This window comes from Macaca mulatta, chromosome 13 (assembly GCF_049350105.2).
Source record: "Macaca mulatta isolate MMU2019108-1 chromosome 13, T2T-MMU8v2.0, whole genome shotgun sequence".
In the NCBI taxonomy this organism is placed as follows: Eukaryota; Metazoa; Chordata; class Mammalia; order Primates; family Cercopithecidae; genus Macaca; species Macaca mulatta.
The window spans coordinates 104,191,035-104,211,578 of record NC_133418.1 but is presented as its reverse complement, the minus strand read 5'-3'; the positions used below and the strand labels follow the sequence as shown (position 1 = coordinate 104,211,578).

General features: G+C 36.6%; 1 protein-coding gene across 6 annotated transcripts in view; it reads right to left on the bottom strand.

Moving 5' to 3' along the window:
* LDAH (lipid droplet associated hydrolase) overlaps positions 1-19,713 on the bottom strand; it is a 151,858-nt gene extending 132,145 nt beyond the window's left edge. For 3 of the 6 annotated variants that reach the window (XR_001438945.3, XM_015111772.3, XM_077958641.1), the window contains exons 1-2: positions 19,661-19,713; positions 512-667 (exon numbers count right to left, since the gene is read on the bottom strand). Coding sequence is in view for 4 of the 6 variants with exons in the window: in XM_015111772.3 (XP_014967258.2) it covers positions 512-665 (154 nt within the window). In the remaining 2 variants the exon portion in view is untranslated. Of the gene's footprint in view, positions 1-478; positions 668-13,449; positions 13,556-19,660 lie in introns of those variants that run through there. The other 3 variants (XR_013402435.1, XM_015111773.3, NM_001194777.3) reach the window with 2 other exon arrangements.
* Between the last annotated feature and the right edge of the window lie 831 nt (positions 19,714-20,544).

The following is a 20,544-nucleotide window of genomic DNA, read 5'->3' as shown; positions in this document are numbered from 1 at the left end:
AATTTTTTGTTTTTTAGTAGAGACAGGGTTTCACCACATTAGCCAGGATGGTCTCTCCTGACCTCGTCATCTGCCCATCTTGGCCTCCCAAAGTGCTGGGATTACAGGCGTGAGCCACCGCACCCGGCCAAATATTCTATAATAAACATATAATCATGTTGAAATGAGGCAGAAAAAGTTTAGAAAACTGGCAAAAATATTGATGAAGTTTTAAATATTAAGAAATGCTTTAAAAACCACATTGCAAAACTGCATATCTTGTATGTACTTCCAACTGTGACACAAACACACACAAATACACAAACACATAACAGACAACATAATGTAAATACATAGAAGAAAAACACAAAGTCCAGCCATCAAAATATTAAGGGTGGTTGTTAACAATGGGCCGAGCAATTTTAATTCCTTCTCCAAGGTTTTCTATATTTACCAAATTCTCTATACTTTAAAATCAGACATAGTTATGAGTATCTACAAAATGTCTCCTCATCCAGACTTTTATACTCACCAGGAATAATGAAAATAAGCAGCTTAGGCCTTTTGACACTTTGATCATTAAAGAGGTCAGTCCAGGGCCCACATTTTAGAACCTGGGTTTCGACTCCACCACACAAAATGAATTCCTCATGCACAGGAATTTCTTCCTTGAGTTCTGAGTCCATTTCTAAATAAGGGGAGAAAAGTAGTATGAAGAGTCAGTAAAATGTAAAACCTTGAGCCAAGGACAAAATTCAAGAATAAAAAAGGGCAAATTTCAATATACCTAGAAGGAAATGCCACAAAGACATCTGGGAAACTTTAAGACCATTCAGTGATGCTGGATTATAAGATTGCAAGACAAGCAAAACAAACCACAAGAGTATTTAGAAAGGAGGAGACATATCCTTGGCAAAATAAAAGACTATAGAGGCGTTTGAGTTAAAACCGTAACTTCCACTTTCCCTCTGCTGGAATTCTCTTTTAGCTCTGTGCATTACCATGAGACATGTTCCCCTACTTTCACCCGGTGAGAAAGTGCAGAGGTTCTGGCTTGCCCTTGCATTCTCCCCATAGAAGAGTAAGAGGGACAATGAACTCCCTATAGTCTCTTATTTCCTCGTATTACTCTTCTCTTGTCCCAAATTCTGTGTGTGTGTGGATATGTGTGTGTGTATGTATGTATATATATGTATATATACATATCCATGTGTGTGTGTGTGTGTGTGTGTGTGTATATATATATATATTTTTTTTTTTTTTTTTTTTTGAGACAGAGTCTCCCTCTGTCACCCAGGCTGGAGTTTAGTGGCATGATCTTGGCTCACTGCAAACTCTGCCTCCCAGGTTCAAGTAATTCTCCTGTCTTAGCCTCCTGGGTAGCTGGGACTACAGGCATGTACCACCATGCCTGGCTAATTTTTGTATTTTCAATAGAGATGGGGTTTTGCCACGTTGGCCAGGTCAGTCTCGAATTCCCGATCTCAGGTAATCCACCCGCCTCAGCCTCGCAAAGTGCTGGGATTACAGGCATGAGCCATCACATCCGGCCCCAATAAGCATATTTTATGTATTAAAGCACTACATTACATTATGAAATGGATAGGTGGAAAAAAAAACCCAGGATATACTATCACAAACCATTTCCTGAGTAATCTGTTATGTGCAAAAATGTAGGCCCCAATTATTTCTATCACTCCTCCACCGCTGCCTCTGCCTTCCTCCTCTATTGACAGCACCAAATCTCAAACCTTCATTGGTCTTTGTCTTTCTCTTCCCCTCTCCTCCACTCACTCAAAGCACTCCAGAGTTAAGATTCAAAGGGCCCTTCTAGCTTATTCTCCTCTTACCACTTTACATCAGCCTTGTACTTTAGTCTTCTTGTCCTTGAATTTCCCTAGTGCCCCTATGCTTTTCTGCTTCTACAACTTTGCTCATATTTAATTCTCCAACCATATTTAATTCTATAACTGCACTTTGTACAGTTGTCAGTTTATTGCCTCTCTACTCCAAATTCATCCTTCATTGTCTTATCTGGAAAAGTGGATCTGGGCCTTTAAAATATTTTTCCTTTGCCAGTTGACATGATGCTAAGCTCTGTCAATAGAGTGCACTGGAGAGGCTTTGCAGAAGGAGGTTTTCTCAGCAGGTTTCTGGAGAGCTTATATTTTACCCCTCCACTGTTCCACCGCTGTGAGATTTCTCTATTGCAGTGGTTCACAACTAGAGATAATTTGCCCTCAGAGGACATATGGCAATATTTGGAGCTATTTTCCATTGTCACAACTCGGGGAACTACTGGAATACAGTGAATAGAGGCCAAGGATACTGCTAAATATCCTACAATACACAGGACAGCTCCCCACAACAAATAATTATCCAGCCCTGAAGGTCAATAATGCCAAGGCTGAAAAACAACACTGCTCTAGTACTAGGTGCCTACAGGGGAAAGCTTTCTCCAGCATCTGGCTAGCTGCTGTGTGCTTTCTTTCTCCAGCTCTCTACTCAGGCAGCAGCAGCACCATATCCAGGAGCCCCAGACCAGGTGGTTACTCCCCATCCCCTCTCCTCAGCCCACATGCACCAGCTTGGCCAGTCAGCCACCTGACCTTTGTTCCACACAGCAGCTTGGTATATTGCCCTGCCCCAAGCTGTACACAGCAGTGCTCTAGATTGCTACACAGGAAGGCCTCTCCAATTTGTAATTCCAGTGGTATCTAAAGTGGTGCTCCAACTCCTTCTACTCACTAGCCAACCTCAACTCACTTGCACCCCAAGGGTTGTTACTGTGGCCCTGCTGCACTGCCCTGATTCCCTCTGCGTGCTGTCCTATCAGTCTTAACTCACCCGCTGACACTGTGTGCACCAGCTTTGGCTCAGACAACCCAGCAAACTTCTCTACCATCCAATGGGCTATAGCCACACTTTCAATGAGGTCTGAATCTCATTTCAATTCCATCCTTCACTGGGTACTTTTCCTCAGCCCTAGGGTACCTTTTGGAGTTCTCTTTATAGAGTGACTTCATAGTTTTTCTCCTATCATACCCTAATAATTCTTTAAGTTAAACTAACAATTTTAGTTACTATGTGGCTTCTGTCTTCTGGTTTGATCCAGACTGATACACCTCTCATGTGTCTGTGCAAATTTTTCTTTATAAATCCCTCATTATACACAGCTCAAATTCTACTTGTTACATGAATCCTTCCTTGAGCACCCCAGGTAAATAAGGGAAATCACCTCTTCCTCTAAACTCACAGCATCTGTCTTTATTATAAGGTGGCAGTGGTAAAGGCACACAGCTAAGCTCCACTTGGTAAAATTTGTCATCTCATGTCATGCCACACTTTCCCACAGCACCACAGACAAGCAATTGATGCAAGGGCTATGTGTCCCTTCCCAGATTGAACATCCTAAGGCAAATGCAATGCTGGCTAGGAAGTAGTGAAATGGGAAATTCCACACATTGATGGTAATAATAAAAATGGCTTTGCAAAGCAATCTGGCAGCATGGATCAATACTCATAAAAGGTATAAACTTTGATTCAGTCATTCCATTCTGAAAAAAACCCAAAATATTTTAAGACTGATACATGGAATGCTAATTGTAACAGTGAAAAGCTGAAAATAAATGGTAATTGATAGATGAATGGTTAATTATGATAACCCATTATTAGACACTAAAAAAATTATATATATGACTCAATATTAAGGAATAATTAAATTGTAACTCAATATAATGATCAAATATTAAGTGTCATCAAAACTGCTCTAAGTTGGTTATAATTTATGCATTTCTTTTCTAACATTTCTAAAATTTCACTTCTCTAGCCTGATGTTATATTGCCTCTTCCATTCTCTTTATTCCTTTATTGTTTATTCTGTCAATTTAGTGAATTTAGGAAGAAATAAACATATTTTTTCTAACTTCTATGTTTAACCAAAAGTCCAAAACTGATTCTCTTAAGAATACTTAGAAAAATGAAAAATCCTCACTTAGAAAGTGGAGACCACTGTCCATTAAAAATATATGGACTAAATAAAGTATCACTTCATCTTTTCTTATGGACTGATCTTTTACTTCACTAATAAATGCCACTGTAGCCCAATCTCCATAACTATCACAAACTACAGTATATTTATATAAGTTCTGACCTTTATAATGTGTTAGAAACAATATTAGATTTAGCAGTAAACACTGTATTAAATTAGAGCACTGACTGAGAAGACACTGGCCAAACTGAATACTTTCACCAGAAGAGAATTTAAAGTTATTAACTATAAAGTTGTTAAATATATTCAAATCATAAATATCAATACTTAACTTCAAGTAAATGACATCTTGGGAGACTGATTAGCCACAAAATCAATGAGAATTCAAGTAGATATGAAAATCAAGCTCAGTCTATAAACATTGGAAAACAAAAAAGTACAACTCTAACACCTCAAATAAAATACAGCTGAGAAACATCGAATTAAGATGCTGGCTAGCTGCTGTGTAGCTTCCCCTGCAGGCACCTAATTCCATGTATTTATAAAGCATCTTTTATTTTACTTCACTCTCATATTTCTGAATCTCACACACCCATGTAAAAGCAGCAATGGAAAATCTGAGGCACTAAAATTAAAACTCTTTCTTACCTAAGAATCCAAGGTAGTTCAGTTCTTCAAATAAGTGTCAGATTAACAAAGGACGGCATGTTGTAATTATATATTGGTAAAGGATAATGGCACGCCTTCAGCCTCAGCCTATAAGCAATCTTTAATAAAATCAATTTTGGTAAGCAGCAAGACTTGTGCTGGATAACAACCAAGCGTGGATACAATTTGTACATCTTAGGCAAGACTATTTTCCTAAATATAGGTTTTAATTTGCTTAATGGGTTTCTAGGGTTTTTTTCCAATTAAATCTCATACAAATCTAGATAATTTGACTAGTGTAAATTTTAGAGGTTCAAATTTATAATATTTGTTATAGTATTTATAATATAAACATATAAAGTCATGGGCTGATTTATTTATATTTATATGTTTAAATATATACTTAATATACACTAAGTGATTCTATGTAGTTAAATACTTACAATATTTATTATAAAGTTAGCCATTGAGAACAGTAAGACTGTACTAATAAATAAAATATTTGAAAGTGGAGTTATAAATAATACATCTTAATCAGCTTCAGCATACAGTAAAATGTCTGCATTTTACTTTGGCTACTTGGTAAGAATACTGCTTTATTCATGTAAGAACTGTAGATTATAATTTTTTTAAAGTTTGTGTTGCAATGTCCAAATAGTTTTCAATTAAATGTCCAATCTTTCAATAAAACTTGAAAAAGAGGTAATAAGATGGTTTTCTTTCAAAGTTAAAGTACCAACAATATCTAATCATAACTTACATTATTTATTACATATGTAAGATGAACAGGAAGCTTCTAAAACTTCCTCAAATGCCAAAATCTTTATACCTAATATTCTCAAATGTGGACAACTTTGTGGACTGTTATTGTCCCACAATGCCACACAGCAGAACTTCCTCAAATGCCAAAAACTTTAAACATAATAATATCAAATGTGGACAATTTTGTGGATTCTGTTATTGTGCCACAATGACATACAGCAAAGCATATACTATGCATGTGTCTGAACCTTCATTAGTGCTATTCCTAGGCACTAGTATTAAATCTACTTGGAAAATATATGGTGACTGGTCAAGTGCAGGTTTGACTTTTAAAGGCCCAGGGCAGAAATACAAAATTTTTAATTGGTATCAGAAGTTTTATTTGGTCATTTTAAAAAATTGGCCTACAAGCCAACAGAAACATGCTGGTGATCTGTATATCCCAAATAATCTTCCATTGAGAACAATTAGAAAAGCCAGAAAAACTTTTTAAAAATCTGTTAAAAAAATCCGTAACCACCGAAAGAATTTACAAGACTGTGAAACAAACTAATAAAATATAGAAAATAATTAATATAGAAATAAGCAGAAAGCAGAGAAGCAATAGAGAATAGAAAATATGACACAAAATGTATGAAACGCAGATAAAGATATGAATGCAGGAAAATTCAAAGTTTTGAAATGCATACATTAGAAAACAAGGCTGCAAATAAAAGAACCATTTGGCTTAAGGAATTAGAAAAAAAAAATAAATGAATCTAAATAAAGAAAATAGAAAAAAGATAATAATGTAGATATTAATGAAATAGGAAAAAAAGTTTACATTAGAGAGGATTAGCAAACCCAAAAGTTTTTACTTTGAAAACACCTATAAATAAGCAAACCCTTGACTTCTCAAGAAAAGAGATGGCACAATCAATCAATATCAGAAGTGAAAAAAGGATATCACTCCAGATTCTACAGACATCAAAAAATAATAAACAAATATTATGAAGAAATGTATGCCAATAAACTTGACATGGACAAATTCCAAAACAAACAAACAAACAAAAAAACTGAACCCAGCAGATACAAAAAGAAAAAAGACTAGAAGACTCTTAATAGACTTATACCTTAAGACAAAATTCTTGGTCCAGATGAAATTAACACTTAAGGAAGGAATAATACCAATTTTACATAGAGTTGTCCAGAGAATAGAAAAAGAGGGACACCTCCCAACTCTTTTTATGAAATCAGCAATTCTTTGTAATTTTTAGTTTAAAATGTACATTATAATTAAGGTTGAGATAGATGCAAAAACTATTCAGAATATTAGCAGACCAAATCTAGTGCTATATAAAAGGGTAATAGATGACAACCAAATTGTGTATATACCAGAAATGAAAAGTTGTTTAAATATTCAAAATTTAATCAGTTTAAGTTACCACATTAACAGGGTAAAGAAAACTTATATAATCATCTCAATTGATAGAGAAAATATTTTATAAAATCCAAGAGTCATGAAAAAATTCTTAAAAAGTGAGAAATAAAGAAATATTTCATAAAATATAAACATGAAATACATATTTTTTTCATATAATACAAGTATTAAAAATCTTCAGTAAATGTTTTACTACGGGTAAAATATTGAAACCCTCTCTGAGTTTGAGATCAAGCTATGGAGGTCTGCTATCAACACTTCTATACTTGAAGTCTTAGCCAATGCAATAAGAAACCAAAAAAAGATATAAATGTATTTAGATTGGATAGGAAATGTGATTATGCACAAACATGATGATATACATAGAAAATGCAAAAAAATCCTTACATATACTAATTGAATTAATAAGTGAATGCAACATGGTCATTAGCTAAAAGGTCAATATATGAAAATCAAATATATTTCTATATACCAGCAACAAACAATTTGGAAATAAAATTTTTAAAAAAGAGACCACTTACAACAGCATCAAAAAAATCAAATACTTAGGAATAAATCTAACAAATGATGTGCAAGACCTCTACACAGAAAGCTAAATGGTTTGCTGGATATTACTGAGACAAATTAAATAATGAGGGGACAAACCATATTCATGAACTGGAAGACTCACTAGTATAAACTCCAAATTAATTCTTAGATTTGTAAAATTCTAATCCAAATCAGGGTTTTTTCCCTTTCCTTTTTTTTTAAAATGGAAATTGGAAAGCTAATTCTAATATGTATGTGGAAGTGTAAAAAGTCAAGAATAGCCAAGACAAGGCCAGGTGTGGTGGCTCACGCCTGTAATCCCAGCACTTTGGGAGGCTGAGGCAGGTGGATCATGAGGTCTGGAGATCGAGACCATCCTGGCTAACACAGTGAAACCCCGTCTCCAATAAAAAGACAAAAAATTAGCTGGGCATGGGGGCGGGCACCTGAGGTCCCAGTTACTCAAGAGGCTGAAGCAAGAGAATCACTTGAACCCAGGAGGCGGAGCTTGCAGTGAGCAGAGATCGTGCTACTGCACTCCAGCCTGGGCGACAGAGCGAGATTCCATTTCAAAATAATAATAATAATAATAATAATAATAGCCAAGACAAGTTTGAAGAACAACCACAAAGTTGGAGGACTTTACCCTATATCCAGGTTTAATAAAAACATACCATTATTAAATACAAAGACAGACAAAATAGACAAAACAGTGGACAAGAACAGGGAATCCAGAAACAAATCCAAACATGTATCTTCATGATTTATGACAATGGTGTTCTTGCAGAGGAGTAAGGAAAAGAAGGTCCTTCAAATAAATCATGCTGGTTCAACTGGACGTGGAAAATAAATGAATCTTGACTCCTTTCTCACATCATAGACAAAATATAGTACTAGGTATATTATAGATCTAAATGTGAAAGGTGAATAATAAAGCTTCCAAAAGATAACATTGGAACATACCTTTATGAGCCTAGGGTGGCCAAAGGTTTCTTAAACAAGGTAATAGTAAACACTAGCCATAAAGGAAAAGACTGCCGGGCGTGGTGGCTCACACCTGTAATCCCAGCACTTTAAGAGGCTGAGGAGGGTGGATCACAAGATCAGGAGATGGAGACCATCCTAGCCAATATCATGAAACCACATCTCCACTAAAAATACAACAACAACAACAAAATTAGCTGGGCTTGGTGGCACGTGCCTGTAATCCCAGCTTCTCAGGAAGCTGAGGCAGAAGAATTACTTGAACCAGGGAGTTGGAGGCTGCAGTGAGCCAAGATCGCGCCACTGCACTCCAGCCTGGTGGCAGAGTAAGACTTAAGACTTCATCTAAAAAAAAAAAAAAAAAAAAAAAAAAAAAAGGAAAATACTTTCAAATTCCATCCTCCACTAGAATTAAGAAATTGTATTTAGCAAAAGACACTATTAAGAGAGTCAGAAGGCAAGTTACAGAGCGGGAGAACACTATACATATACACACACACATATATACACATATGTATAGTATTCTGAATATGAGCCTGTTGTTGGGAAATATATATATACACATAGGGTATAAAATATAGATTTTTCTCCCAACATGCACATATCCAGAATTTACAAAGAACTTCTACAAATCAGTAAGAGACAACTCAATAGAAAAATGGGCAAAATATTTGAACAGGCACTTTACAAAAGAGACTATCAAATAGCAACTAAACATAAGGGCTTTCTAGAAGAGTAAAAGAATACTGATACAGAAACTATAAATAAAATACCATTCAGGGAGGAGACTGATTTGCTGGATATGCACAGGCCAATACTGAAGCTATCCTACTGTTCACTATGAAGGCCTTGAATGGCAAGCTAAAAATTTAGAAAACCAGTAATTCCACAAACAGTTTTTCCAAGGAACATGTATCACAAGCTATTAGTTACCACACTTCAGAAAATAAACTATTCTCAGGAAACATTGGGTGTTCCAGTTACTCTCACTACCTAAAATATTACTCTAAAACTTAGTGGCTTAAGACAACCATTTACTATGCTTACGGATTCTGTGGGTCAGGAATTCAGAAAGGGCACAACAAAGATAGCCTATCTCTGATCCAAAGTCTGGGGCCTTGGTTGAGAAAACTCAGCAACTGGGTGTGACCTGATCATTGGGGGCAGGAGTCATCTGGAAGTATCTTTATTCATATGCCTGGTGACTGATGCTATTGTCACATAGGCTGTTGGCCTGGAACACCTGCAAGTGCCTTCTCCATTTGGCCTGCCAATATGGGCTGCTTTAGGCTTCTTCAGAAAATGGTGGCTGGGTTCCAAGAGCAAATGTCTCAAGAGTACCAGATTAAGTTGTATCCTTTTATGACCTACCCTCAAAAGTCACATAGCATCACTTCCATGTTAGACAGAAGCCCATCAATATTCAAAGACAGCATGTTCTTTGTACAATATGACTTTGACATTTCTACTGCGAGGGGTCAGTAGAAGAAGTGTCAAAGTCATATTGTAAAAAGAACATGTGGTATGGGAGTTACTATTGTGGCCTTCCTTGGAAAACACAATCTGCAAAGTTAAGTTAAACACAAAGGCACGTAAGCTTTACTTCTGAGGAACTTTTTCAAAGCACATCGATAAGAACTGTGAATGCTGAAGCTGGGGACATAGTATACAACAGGGGTCCACAACTCCCGGGCCATGGACTGGAACTGGTTAGGAACCGGGCCACATAGCAGGAGATAAGCGGCAAGTAAGCATTACTGCCTGAGCTCCGCCTCATGTTAGATCAATGGAGGCATTAAATTCTCACAGGAACACAAAACCTATTGTGAACTATGCATGCAAAGATCTAGGTTGTGTGCTCCTTATGAGAATCTACTGCCCAATGATCTGAGATGGAACAGTTTGATCCCAAAACCATCACCCTCACTCCCCACCATTTGTGGAAAAATTGTCTTCCACAAAAGTGGTCCCTGGTGCCAAAAAGGTATACGACCTTCTAAAATCTGATTTGACTATATTTCATTAATGGTGATCCTACTAATCTCTCTCATTAATACCTCATCTCCTTCCTCAGAACAGTTTGGGAAAATGTTGTAGGAAAGAGAATCTGGTGGATTTGAAAGGGAGAGGGACTGGATTAAACTAGTTTTTTTTAAAAGAAGACTATGAAAGACAGAAAAAACAGAAGATTACACTAGAGTTTGGAAGCTATCAAAATAATCTTTAGATTATTTCAAAAGAATCTTCTTTAGATTATTTTGATAATAATCAGTCAAATGTAGGCAAGAGTAGGAATGAAAAAGGAGTGAATGGGAGTCTAAAGTCTTGGTAATGATATGGAGAACCAGGGACGGGAAAGGGGCAGGGATGACAGATTTTGATGCCAACGATGAGAGGAATGAAAGCACTACTCACATACATATAGGGGAAATATAAAAGAAGGGAAATTAGTGGGAGGAAAGGAAGCTGAGATTAATTTAAAATGTAGTTTAAGTTTCAAGAAAATAAGGAACAAGGCCAGAAGACAATGTGAGCCACAGAACTAAAGCTCAAGACAGAACAAAGTAGACATACAGTTTCTCCAGCTGCTTCTTAAAGAACTTCTCTATCTTGGTTTCTATGCCACCTCCCAGTCCTCATTGAGAACCTTTTCCTCCCCTATTCCCTGTTCCCAAAGTTTCTGCCCTGGGTTCATTTCTCTATATGCTCTCCCTCGGAGATTACATCCACTTCAAGAATTAGCCATGTGGGAGAATTCTTTATATCTACTCCTTAAGTTCCTGTCAAGTTTTTCCAGCTATTGAACATTTTCATCTGGATGCCTCATTGATGCATAAAAAATGGCAAATATCAAAATCATCTTGTTTTAAAAATCAACCCTATAAACCCTACATCATGACTTCTCTGCTGCCATATATAGAACCACTATTCTCCCAGTCACCCTAATTCAAAAGCTTCTTTGGTAACCCCTGCTATATTTTGGGAGCAATATCCATAGGTAAGGAAAAAGACATCAGCAAAATAAAAAAGGAACAACTAGAACTAGGCATTAACTAAGACATGTAAAGTAATGTAAGCCAGTGAGGAGTGTCTCAAGAAAGTTGCAGGATGGTGATAAAGTTTTAAAAATAGATATTAACAAATGTCCAAGAGCGTAAGAACCAAGGCAACAGTAAGAATAACTGAGAGTGCTTTCTGTAAGCCAGGTACTGTGCTAAGCACTTCACAGATGCTATCTAAATTTAATCCTGATGACGACCCTATGAGATGGGTACTATTATTTCATCCTCCCACCCCAAGAAAATATGAGAAAATTGATTGAAAGACATTAAGCAATTTGCCTAAGTCCCACAGTTAGTAAGTTGTAAAGTGGCAGAGTCAGAATTTGAACCCATAAATGTCTGAAAGATCCAGAGCTCATGTTATTTTTAAAATTTTCTTATATGCATATATATAATTTCACTTATATGGATAAATGAGATACAATGCATGCTGTGATTTTTCTAAACAATTTTTTAACCTTTTGCATCATGCCTCCATTCTACCTCTCCTCCTTACCATCCATATCTCTCCCAAACCCATGTTACTTAGTATAGTCTTCCATATTCTTCTATAATTATACACAAATATGTTAAGCATTTATGCATTTTTTCATGAATGAGTTGCCAGTGTTTGACAAATAGTAGCATATTATATACACTTCTATGCATTTTGCTTTCATACTTAATAACATATGGATATCCTGCCAAGTCAAAGAGTTTATATAAGTAATTCATTTTTAATGGTTCCATAATGTGGATATACCACAATTTATATGACCGTCTCCCTGTTGCCAAGCACTCAATTAGTTCCCAGTTTTTTCAGAACAATGCTGCAATAAGTACCCTTAAATACCTATGTTCTTACATATATTCATATCTACCAGTGCTTTTGTTTTTATAGGCCAGATTGCCAAGTGTGAAATTACTGGTTGAATTTTAATAGATGTTGCCAGATTATTCTCAAAAAAAGAATGTAATTCTTTTAGCGATGTAGAAAGTTATCTTTCCCTCTACAACCCTATCATCACTAAGCGATACCACTGTTTGTAAGTCTTACAGTCTTTGGATGTAAAATACCTCATTCTTTAAATTGCATTTTACTGACTACAAGCATGTTTAAGCATTTTTTCATGTTTGTTAGCTTTTTAGACTATCTTTTCCACAAATTGTCTCTTCATATCATTTGCCTAGGTTCCAAGTGAGTTATTTATCATTTTCTTATCAGCCTGTAAGAAAACCTTGTATAATGCAGATGCTAATGCTTTTCTGGGCTTCCATATTTTACATATTGTTTCCCAGATGTTTAATTTTTATTAATGTCTACTTCTAAACCTTTAATCCACTATATAAGGATCCAATTTTATTTTCTTTCAGATGGAAAGCTACTTGTGCTAATACCACTGTAATACAGAAACCATCTTTTCCCCCACTAAATTAACATATATTCTTTTTCATGCATTAACTTTTCATACTTACTGAGAAAGAGCTTTTTAACCACAATGTTATACTGTCAGTGAGCCTGACAATGAGGGGGTCCATGGTTTATTTTTAATTATATCGTAGGGATAGGAATCAAACTGATAAACCTCAGCAGTCAATATAACCTAAATCTCAAGTATGGCCACTGAAAGTTACCCATTTTACTTAATTTTTGTTTTTTCTTACATTACCTCATTTGTCAACTATGTAAAATCTTCAGTATTCTTCAAGGGAAAAGAAGGAAAGGAGAAATAACTTTTTGGTTTTTTATTTATTTTTATTATTTCTTTTGAGATAGGATCTCACTTTGTCACCCAGGCTGGAATACAGGGGCACAATCTTGGCTCACTGCAGCCTCAACCTTCTCGGCTCAAGCGATCCTCCGGCCTCCACCCCACAAGTAGCTGAGACTATAGGCACACACCATCATGCCTGGCTAACTTTTTGTATTTTTGGTAGAGAAGGGGTTTCACCATGTTGCCTAGGCTGGAAGAAAGAGCTTTTTAAATCTGAAACTATATGACAACTTTAAAAGTTTTAATGAAGTAAATATAAATGTTTCATTCCATCTTCATTCCTGGTTCCTTTTCTCTAGAGTTTCAAAATTCCTACTTTACCTGTCAGCGAGACACTACAGACGATTTTCAATTTGCCAAGGCCTAAATTCTCTTCTCCATTTCCTTCCCCATTTCCCTTTTATTAGGGCCTTTAACAAGGAATTACCTGAGACAGAGAGAAAAAAATTATATACGTTCATGCTTCATCTGCTAATTACAGAGGTAATTTTGCAGAGAAGGTTTAAAATCTTGAGTAACATTAGTTCATATATACAAATAATCTAAAACTGTTATGTTTTTCCAAGAAATTCCATGTATATTGAAAGTAGCTCTCCTTGCAAGATGAAATGTTTTTAAAAGTAAGAACTAAAAATAATTATAAAATTGAAAAAATACTAATTAAAATTAAAAACTTGCTGGATGGGCTCAGTAGTAGAGTGGAATTGACAGAGAACAGGATCAGTGAACTTGAAAACAGATCAACAGAATTTACTCAGTCTGATCAGAGAAAAACAGACAAAGAAACAAGAAGGGCATCAGGGACTTGTAGGACAATAACAAATGACCTAACATTCATCCAATCAGAGTTTTAGAGGAAGAAAAGAAAGTATGGTGCTGAAAAAAATAATCAAAGATATAATAGCTGAAAACTTCTCAATTTGACAAAAGACATAAATCTACAGAGTCAAGAAGCTGAGAAAACCTTAAGTAGGAAAAAATAAAAATACAAGATACATCATAAGTCAAAGTTTAGAAAACTAAAAACAAAGAAAAAAATCTCCTGGCCGGGCACGGTGACTCAAGTCTGTAATCCCAGCACTTTGGGAGGCTGAGGCGGGTGGATCACAAGGTCAGGAGATCGAGACCATCCTGGCTAACATGGTGAAACCCTGTATCTACTAAAAAAAAAAATACAAAAAACTAGCCAGGCGAGGTGGCAGGCGCCTGTAGTCCCAGCTACTCCAGAGGCTGAGGCAGGAGAATGGCATAAACACGGGAGGCAGAGCTTGCAGTGAGCTCAGATCCGGCCACTGCACTCCAGCCTGGGTGACAGAGCGCGACTCTGTCTCCAAAAATAAAAAATAAAAAATCTCCAAAGCAGCCAGAGAGAAATGGCACATTACCTTTAAGGGGAACAATAATTTGAATGCCATCAGATTTCTCATCAGAAATCATGGAAGACAGAAAGAAATGGCACATTTTTCAAATATTAAAGTAAAAGAACTGTCAAGGCCAAATTTCATATAGGTCAAAACCACCCTTCCGGAACAAAGAGGAACAACATTCTCAGATGATGGAAACTAATTTGTCATTAACAGACATATCTTTAGGAAGTTCTCCTAAAAGAAATTCCTCAAACAAAAAGGAAATGATGTATCAATAAGGTTTAATTTGAGTAAAGGAAGAACACTGGAATAAGTAATAGTCATGGTAAATATAAAATGAACTATTCTTCATCTCATGAGTTTCTTAAATCGTATTTGATAGTTGAAGTAAACATAACAACATTTGATGTGGTGTTCAAGGTGTATAGAGAAAATACAACTATTAAATTTTAAAAAGGGAAAAAGAAAAAGGACCTTAATGGAAGTAAGGTCTCTACACTTCAACTGGCAAAAGGCAATAAAAGTATCCCTTGTGATAAGTTGTTACATCTATTGTTATACCTAAAGCACAATAAAAAAGGTTAACTTAGCCAGATACTCAAAAATACTATAAACACGTCAAATAGAATTCTGAAAATATTCAAGAAACCTACAGAAACAGAAGAGGAACAAATACGAAAAACAGGAAATAAACAGAAAACAAGTAACAAAATGGCTGGCTTAAGCCCTACCGTATCAATTACCTTTAAGTGTAAATGATATAACTATACTAGCTAAAAGACAGAGTTTGGCAGAGTAGTTTCTTTTTTTAAAGGACCCAAGCATATAGTGTCTACAAGAAATTCACTAAAACATAATGACATTGGTAAGTTGAAAATAGAAGTATGGAAAAGATATGCCATGCTAACTACTCTTTTTTAAGTAGTGATGGCTACACTACCATCAGATAAAGTAGACATCAGAGCAAAGAAAATTATTGTATAAAGATACAACGATTAATTCATCAAGAAAACATCTTAAATGTATATGCACCAAACAATGGATATTTAAAATACATGAAGCCAAACCAACGGAGCTAAAAGGAAAAACGAGACATTTGTAATTATAGTTGGGATCTTCAGCAACAAAAATAACTATTAGACAATCAAGAAGACACAGAAGAACAGAACACCATGAATGAACAGGACATAACTGACACGTATCGAACACTGCAACCAACAATAGCAGAATACACATGCTTTTCAAGCATACATGGAACATCCACCAAGATACACCATACCCGCAGTCATAAAACAAACTTAAAAATTAAAAATTACACAGATTATGTTTTCTGATCATTGTGGAAAAAACTAGAAATCAACAACAGAAAAACAATGGGTAAATCACCAAAAACTTGGAAACTAAACGACACACTCCCAAATATTTTCATGGGTCAAGCAAACTTCTAAGGAAAAATTTAAAATATATAGAACTGGATGGAAATGAAAATACAAGACAGCAAAATCTGTGAGATGCAACTAAAGCAATGCCAAGAGGGAAATTATAGCAATAAATGCTTACTTTAGAAACAAAGAAAGATCTTAAACTAATAATCACAGCACTAGACAAGGAGAAGCAAAATAATCCTAAAGTGAGAAGGAAGAAAATAATAAAAGAGCAGAAATCAATGACATTAAAAATAGACAAAGATGAAATAAAGAGCTAGTTCTTTGAAAAAGGTCACTGTAATCAGCAAATCACCACTGAAAAAGATAAAACTACACAAATTACTAATACAGCAGCAATAATGAAACAAGGGTTATCACTAAAAACCATGTAGAATACTATTGCTCTACCAAAGCCTGGCAAAGGCAGTACAAAACAAACAAGCAAAAAACTACAACACATCTCTCATACCTACACCTTAACCTCTCATACCTCTGTACTTATACCTTAACAAAATATTAGCAAACAGAATATGGAAATATACAATTATATACTATAACCAAGTGAGATTTATACCAGTTATGTTCAACATTTTAAAATCAATGTAACTCACCATATCAACAAGCTAAACAAGTATTAATTCACTAAACATACACTTACCATATGATTTAGTAATTGTACTCTTGGGCATTTATCCCAGAAAGGGAAAAATGTATGTTCACTCAAAAACCTTCACACAAAAGTTCATAGAAGCTCTATTTATAATAGCGTGACCCAAATGTCCTTCAATGGATGAATCATTAAACAAACTGCAGCATAGCCATCCCATGGACTACTACTCAGCAATAAAGGAATGCATGATACACACAATTTGGATGGATCTCAAAAAGTTACATATGGTATGAGTCCATCTACACAATATCCTTGAAGTAACAAAATTATAGAGATAGAGCAGTGGTTGCTACAGGTTAGGGATAGAGCTGGGACAAGACAGTTTGACTATAAGGAGGCAGCATCAGGGGGCCTTGTGGTGATGGAATAATTCTTTATCTTGATTATGGTAGTTATAAGAAGCTACACATAGACCGGTGTACACACACAAATTAGTCCTTATAAAGTTGGTGAAATGGAAATACACTCTGTGAACTGCATCAATGCCAATTTCCCAGTTTTAACACTGTGCCACAGTTATCCAAGATGTTACCATCGAGAGAGGCAGGCTTAAGGGTACACAGGGACTTCCCCGTAAAGTTTTTTGCAACTTTCTGTGACTATGTAATTATCTCAAAACGAAAAGGTTTTTTAAAAAGTTATTAATAATTATATATGTATTTAATTGCAATTGGTATAAGTGGTATGAAAGGGGAAAATTGGGTATCTTAGCACATAGCCCTATATAAACTTGCAAACATACAGGTGAAAGTCAACATATAAACAGATGATGCATAAACAGAATTTTTTTTACAGTCTGCTGTAACTATGGGTATCCATCTCATCTTTCTCCAGAATAACATGTAATAACAAATAATTGTTTTCTATATCCTGACTTGATCACCATCTAGCCCCTTGCAATAAAACCACTGCTTTTTTTTTTTAACTTCTTTTCATTTGCAAATTATATTCTCTTCCTTTCTCATCAGACCTTAAGAAGACCTAAAAAGCAGGCAATTAATAGAACAAGAAATTAAAGGTCAAAGATGTTTACATTTTTTGTTCAAGGACATAAGCATTTAAATGGCAAAATAAATTCTACAGTCCTCTGATACCTATTCCAATATTTCCCAGTCACATATAACTTTGAAATATTGTATAACACTAAAGAATCCAAAAAACAAACTGCAAAATATTGTAGGAGAAAGTCCAAGTGGTAATGACTGTATGTTATACCAAGATTCTGTGTAGTTGTCTTTGCTCCTGCTTGATATGGTTGCGACATGAGCAATTTCACAATTCTTTTTTTAATGACTTTTACATTTCACCTACTTTTGCTATATTTGCTATCTGAATGACTGCACACTAACCCCAGTGAGAATCTTCTTAAATCTGTGCAAGTGGGCCAGAAAATCAAGCTTAAATGAAGATAAAATCCATGACTACTGCTGAGGACATATTAAATACTAAAGCACACATTACACTCAAGATGAACTTGCTGAATTATCTTTACTAGAAAAAGGCAATTTGTTTTGCACAACTCCTTTGCTATGTCTAAGGTGGCAACTATGACATCAAACTTTCTTGTAATCACACACACACGCTTTTTAAATGTGCCAGAGAGCAGCTTTCAGCTTCTGGACATCAATTAATGCCAAGAATTTCATAAGTGTACAAACTACTTACCTATATTAAATACACTCATTAGAAATAATATACTAATTTCCCTTTGGTTGAAGTATACTTAAAGTGACTTCAGAATCAAGTGCTTAATCTTAAATATATCATGGTAATACTACAAGGGAGAAAATGCTGAAAGTAGAGCAACATTTTAACAAAGAAAAAGTCCTCCAGTCTGAAGGCATTAAGTTATCAAAAAGCAAAATATTAAAATGCAAAATTTTAGATGGGCACCATTGTGTTGCCTTGATTGTGCCCTAGAATGCTACATGCTGAAAAGACGGGCCTTAGCAGCTTTCCAAGCCTTTCACCTTTAGGTGGAAAAATGGGAAAACACACAACAGAGACACTCCTATTTATAGTTTCATGAAGAAGTTTAATTAAAAAACAGCTTTTGAGAATAAACATTCTGGAGATGCTTCTAAATCTTCTGGGTTTCTTTTGGTTGTATCTCTTTCTCCAAACAGATTTGTTCTTTCAACTAAAGGACTATCAACATTTTTTTTTTTTTTTTGAGACAGAGTCTCATTCTGTCGCCTAGGCTAGAGTGCAGTGGAGCGATCTCGGCTCACTGCAAGCTCCACCTCCTGGGTTCATGCCATTCTCCTGCCTCAGCCTCCCTAGAAGCTGGGACTACAGGCGCCCGCCACCACGCCAGGCTATTTTTATTTTTTATTTTATTTTTTATTTTTAGTAGAGATGGGGTTTCACCGTGTTAGCCAGGATGGTCTCGATCTCCTGACCTCGTGATCCGCCCGCCTTGGGGCCCCAAAGTGCTGGGATTACAGGCGTGAGAGCCACCGCGCCCGGCCAGGACTATCAACGTCTTGTGTTTGGTACACAGGACACAAAGCAGTTGTCCGGTAACTACTTGCGAGGGAAGACACGAATTAATTAATCAAGGAATAAAGTGCTCCAATCTGCATCCTGTCTTGCGTGGAGAAGAAAACCGAACTAAGACCCCAGGGTGAGAGTTTACGGTAAAGGTCTTCACCGTGAATAAAAGGCGGCGTGAGCACTAAACGCTGGGGACAAAGAACACTCATGGCCCAGAGTTTGACCCCTCCTAGCCACTTCTTCCCGGCCGGTTGCCCAACCTTTTGGCCTCTACTCCTCCACGGGGGAGCCGTAAGATTCCCTCACAGGTGGGCTGCACTTAGGGGTTCAAATGCTGCATTCCTGCGCTCGGGTGAGCGACTGCCCGGCCTGCAGCTGAAAGTACACCCAGGCCAAGTGGCTCCTAACTAGCGAGCTGTCGGAACAGTATTATTTTCGCTGCTACGGGCCATCTGGCCCAGGGCAACAGGGGCTCTGCGAGGAACCACACAGAAGAGGCGCCAGATCCCGCGTGCCTGCCCACCCGTCCTTCCTTTGGGCAGTCACCCTGAGCTCGTGAAGCTGTACCTCACCTGTCCGCCTGGAAGGCGGCCGGCTCTCCCTGAGGGTCCTGGGAAGGCGGCACAAGACCGGAAGTGCTCCCTTCAGGTGACGTCACAGTACCGCGCCGCGAGCTGATCCTGGAAGCCGATGTCAGCCGGACGCGCGGCGCACAAGCTGCCTGGGAGATTTCTGTTTGGGGCTTGCAGCCGGTGGTCCAGATTCAGAGAGACCTCTTGGAGGGTGTTGGGGTTTTCCTTTCTTTTTCGTTTGAATTTTATCCGCCTTTTATTTTCTGTCATCCTTGATATACTTATGGCTTCCCTTTCCTTCTCTCTCATTTGTTCCATGTCTGCTCCTCTTTTCTCCCTCTTCCCATTTCCCTCTTTCTGCATTACTAGTTGCATATCTTCCCCACATACACGGGAAAGTTGATTCTCATTTGATCATGTTCATAAGCATGATCAATAAAGTATTTTTTAATTAAGGTGTTGCCAACTTTAAGAAAATTCAGAAAATAATATTAAGTATAGAGTTGATTTGGGCTCAGTGCTTGAGAATGGCCACTCAGGAACTTAGATTCAAGTTGCTTTGAATATACACTCCAATTAGCAAGCAGTCAGAGTAGGTTTTTAAGGAAAGGAGAGGAGGCAGATCTTGTTTACCAAGAATTTATATTTTAAAAACTTAAGCTATTGACTGGCTATGCTTTCTTCCATGTATCACAAATTCCAGGAACATAAAGATAATGGGTGAGGCAGCTGGTAAAGAACAAAATGCCTTTAACAATTGCCCTTAGATGTGGGAAGGCGTGATGGAAGCCAGTATTCACGTCTGTCCAGGCCTAATAAATTTTGCATACCTCACATAGCTCAGACAGCTCTGAGCTATTTTTCTTAGTATGTGCATTATTTTG